Source organism: Athene cunicularia (assembly GCF_003259725.1).
Source record: "Athene cunicularia isolate RWA chromosome 2 unlocalized genomic scaffold, athCun1 chr2_part1, whole genome shotgun sequence".
Taxonomy (NCBI): domain Eukaryota; kingdom Metazoa; phylum Chordata; class Aves; order Strigiformes; family Strigidae; genus Athene; species Athene cunicularia.
Window position 1 is genome coordinate 3,888,382 of NW_020799095.1, and position 4,733 is coordinate 3,893,114.

Here is a 4,733-nt window from a genome sequence, read left to right on the forward strand (position 1 = left end):
AGCCAGCTGTCAATCAACACCCCAGGTCCCTCTCTGACTGGCAGCTCTCCAGCCACTCCTCCCCAAGCCTGTAGAGCTGCTGGGGGTTGTTGTGGCCCAAGGGCAGCCCCCGGCATTTAGCCTTATTGAAACTCCCCCAGTTGGCCTCAGCCCATGGCTCCAGCCTGTCCAGGTCTCTCTGCAGAGCCTCCCTACCCTCGAGCAGATCAACACTCCCACCCAACTGGGTGTCATCTGCAAACTGACTGAGGGTGCACTCGATCCCCTCGTCTAGATCATCAATACAGATGTTAAACAGGAGTGGCCCCAACACCCAGCCCTGGGGGACACCACTCCTGACCGGCTGCCAACTGGATTTAACTCCGTTCACCACAACTCCTTGGGCCCGGCCATCCAGACAGTTTTTTACCCATCAAATCGTGTGCCCATCCAAGCCTCGAGCAGCCAGTTTCGCCAGGAGAATGCTGTGGGAAACGGTGTCAAAGGCCTTACTAAAGTCAAGGTAGACAACATCCACAGCCTTTCCCTCATCCAATAAGCAGGTCACCGTGTTGTAGGAGATCAGATCTGTCAAGCAGGACCTGCCTTTCATAAACCCATGCTGACTGGTCCTGAGCATCTGATTGTCCCTCATGTGTTCTGTGATGGTACTCAGGATGAGCTGCTCCATCAGCTTCCCGGGTACCGAAGTCAAGCTGACAGGCCTGTAATTTCCCGGATCATCCTTTTGACACTTCTTATTGATGGGCATCACATAGGCCAATTTCCAGTCTGTCAGGACCTCCCCGGTCAGCCAGGACTGCTGGTAAATGATGGAAAGCAGCTTGGCGAGCACCCCAGCCTGCTTCTTCAGCACCCTCGGGTGTATCCCATCTGGTCCCATAGACTTGTGTGTGTCTATGTGATGCAGCAGGTCACTGACCGTCTCCTCCTGGAATGTGTGGGGGTCGTTCTCCCAGTCCCAGTCTCTGTCTTGTGGCTGAGGAGACTGGATTCCCTCAGTACTGGGGGACTGAGGCAAAGAAGTCATTAAGCACCTCAGTCTTCTCCTCATCACTTGTTACCATGCTTCCTCTTCCATCTAGCAGGGGATGGAGGCTCTCCCTGGCCTTTCTTTGCTGTTAATGTACTTATAAAAACATTTCTTGTTATCTTTGACTGCTGAAGACAGATTAATTTCTAGCTGGGCTTTAGACCTCTTGATTTCTGCCTTGCATAGCCTCACAGTGTCTTTGTAATCACTGTGAGTGGCTAGTCCCTTCTTCCAAAGGCCATAAACTCTCCTTTTCTCCCCGATTTCCAGTAAAGCTCCCTGTTTAGCCAGGGTGGCCTTCTCTGGCATCAGCTTCTCTTACAGCACCTGGGGACTGCCTGCTCCTGTGCCATTAAGACTTCCTTCTTAAATAGTGTCCAGCCTTCCTGGACCCTTGTACCCTCCAGGATCCTCTCCCAAGAGATCCTGTCAAGCAGTTGCCTAAACAAGTCAATTTCCTGCAGTGATATCAAGGCCATTTGCTAATCTGCCTGACACATGTCAGGACATCGCCTTGCTCACATGCTCTGGTGTGCCTGTACAACTGCGCACCATGAGCCATATCTGTGCCTCCCTCACATGCAAGTGGGTGTGTGCAGTGTGCCAGGGTCTCCCTGTTTGTAACTGGGGTGAGGCTGGTCCCTGGTGCTGGGAAGCCATGGGGACCTGTGGAACTCTGTAAAGGCCGGTGGGATCCTCCTGTGCAAGATGTCCTCATGGCACAACACATGCAGGACATGTAGTGCACTTCCCTGGTCACAGCTGGACTGACTGCGCTGGTGCCACCCCCGGGGTGATGCTCAGCAGGCTGCTATTCAGACCTGCTGTGGAGAGGTGTCCGCTCCATGGCCCCAGCCTTCTTGGCTCTCACATGGTGGTGGGCTTGCTGACCAGTGCTGACACTCGAGATGATCTTGCAGGGGTGTGGTGGTTTGACCTTGGCTAAATACCAGGTACCCACCAAGTCGCTCTATCACTTCCTCCTCCTCCCCCTTTTTTTCTCAACAGGGCAAAAAGGGGAAAGAAAGTAAGATAGGAAAAAAACCCAACCCTTGTGGGTGAAACAAAAGCAGTTTTAATATAAGCAAAGCAAAGCAAAGGTCTGTGCGTAGAAGCAAAAAGAAAATAGATTTATTCTCTACTTCCCATGGACAGGCGATGTCGGGCCTTCTCAGGAAGCAGGGCTCCAATACGCGTAGTGGTTGCCTCGGAGGACCAAGGGTGACCCCACCCCCTTCCTCCTTTCTCCCAGCTTTATACTGAGCAAACGTCATATGGTATGGAATATCCCTTTGGTCAGTTCGTGTCAGCTGCCCTGGCTGTTGTCCTCTCCCAAGACCTTGCCCACCGCGTCCCACTGGGGGAAATATCAGAAATAGCCTTGGTGCTGTGTAAGCACTGCTCAGCAGTAGCCACAACACCAGGGTGCTATCAACACCCTGCCAGCTCCCGACATAAAACACAGCACCGTGAGGGCTGCTATAGGGGAAAATCAATTCCATCTCAGCCAGGCCCAGTACAAGGGTGTTTCTCTTGCACTGGCAGTGCCTCAAAGTAGCATTTGGCTCTGCAGAGAGGCTTGCGTCCTTCAGCAGAATCAATAATACTTTGCCTTTCAGTTTCTGTCTCTCAGCAACTGGGAAATTTGGGACCATGATGAGACCACAGTGTGAGGCACAGGGGCAGAAGGGACCACAGGTTCAGAATCATCCTACACCTAAAGCCAACAGTGCCTGCTACCCCTGAGCAGGGAACAGTTCAGACCCAGACCATGCAGGTAATTTTTGCTTTCCCACCTTTTTAGTAAAGAATAAATGTGTCTCCCACTTGGTGGCTGGAAAGTCACCAGAGCTGAGTTGTCTCCTTGCATCTTGCAGGACAGTGACATGAAGGGATGAGGTGCTTTCTGCTGGGTTTTTCTGCAGGAGTGAGGCATGGAAATCATCCCTGCAGAAATGTGTGTGATCAGTGGTGCTGCTTCACCTCCTCATTCATTGTGAGGCTTATTTTAAAGGAGCAAAACTCTTCCAGGTCCACAGCAAGCCAAGAACCTGGAGATTGCTCTTACTGCCAGGGTTTCATGCTGGAAGAGCTGTTGGGATGTGTGCTGTTTGACCACTATTGTTCAGAAAACAACAAAAGTGTCCATTGTAGATCCACCCAACGACATGGAGGGAGAGGATTCAGCCACACCACCCTCAGCGCCATACAGAAACATCTCCAATGCATCACTTGGGTTTGTCTGCTTTAGAAGTGTTAAGCTACTGCTCTAAACAATCACTTAAACGTGTTTTTACTGTCTTCAAAGCAAAAGTCAAACAAGACACAAACTGCCATGGTTAAAGTTAGAATTAGTTCTGAGAGCAAAATATCCTCATAAGTGGTCGGGTACCTACCCAGCCCCACCCAGCGCAGCAGAAACACACCAGAGGAAACCACCCATAGAAGCTTTTTCAAAATGGCATGTGTCTCCCAGAGACCTTCCTTAGAGAATCAGTGATGATGTGTTGGGTTTATGTGGAAAGGTTTTGGAAGCAAGGGGGCTACAGAGGTGGCTTCTGTGAGAAGATGCCAGGAGCTGCCCTCATGTTGGAAGTAGCCAGTTCCAGCTGACTCCAAGATGGACCCGCCGCTGACCAAAGCCAAGCCATCAACGACACTGGTAGTGCCTCTGTGATAACATATTTAAGAAAGAGTAAAAACCACTGTGCAACAGCAGCTGTGAGACAGGAGTCTCGTACATGAGAGAAACAGCCCTGCAGCACCAAGGGCAGTAAAGGAGGAGGAGGACGAGGAGGAGGTGCTCCAGGTGCCGGAGCAGAGATTTCCCTTCAGCCCGTGGTGAAGACCATGATGACAAGCCCCCGTGGGGGTCCACAGTGGAGTAAGATGTGAACTAGGGAAAGAAGTACCAGGAAGGATTTGGGGTGAGCTGATCCTCTTTCCCGTCAATTAGCTGGGAGTCAGTTAATGAAATATAAGAAAGTCACTCCCCTGAGGAGGGAGCTGCATAATGAGAGGAGATTGCGAAAGGGAAGAGAGAGTCGCTGATGAAGAGTTTTTGCTACCGTGTGTTAGTTTCTCAGAGAAGTATATTCCCTCTTAAGGGGATGCCATGTGGCAAAGCGAGCAAAGAGAGTAGTAAGTGCTTTGTACACGTGACTATTGCTGCACCCAGGATTTTCTTTCTAGGACCAGCTCAATTTAGCTGGAGCGCGACGTGTCTGGAGACACCGCCCCTTACTTGGCCAGGGCACAGCAAGCGGGCAGACGGGATTCTCAGAAAAGCAGCTCGTCAAAGCCGCCGCACGCTCCTCCCAGCCTCCTCCTGCTTCGCCGATAAGGAATGGCTGGCTCTGCCGGTGCAGCGAGGGCGCACGGTCTCAGGGCTGACGCAGGGCTAAAATAGAAGCGCCTCATTCCTTCAATGCTGTGGAAACCCAGCCCTCCTCTGCTCCGGGCTCAGGATGTGGAAGACCAAGTGGAAACACTAGCGGTAAGAAAGCCTCAGGGAGAAGCTCAGGGTTTTGATCGCCATAGCCTCCGCGACAAGGCGGCTTGGGGGGGGTGGGGTGGTGCTGAGGGAAGACATGAAGACTACTCGTTATAAACCGTCCCCTTACCGCTGCCCGTGCCTGCCAGAGCCAACAGATGCGACAGTGCGATCCCGGCTGGCTCTTGTCGGCCCCCAGGGCCGGGG

The 4,733-nt window shown here is 52.1% G+C and overlaps 1 protein-coding gene across 1 annotated transcript in view; it reads left to right on the forward strand.

Moving 5' to 3' along the window:
• The first annotated feature begins 4,084 nt into the window (after positions 1 to 4,084).
• Positions 4,085 to 4,733, forward strand: part of SLC25A38 (solute carrier family 25 member 38) — a 14,439-nt gene continuing 13,790 nt past the window's right edge. The window contains exon 1 of the mRNA XM_026842708.1: positions 4,085 to 4,529. Coding sequence (XP_026698509.1) covers positions 4,461 to 4,529 — 69 coding nt within the window. The 5' untranslated portion in view covers positions 4,085 to 4,460. The remainder of the gene's footprint in view (positions 4,530 to 4,733) is intronic.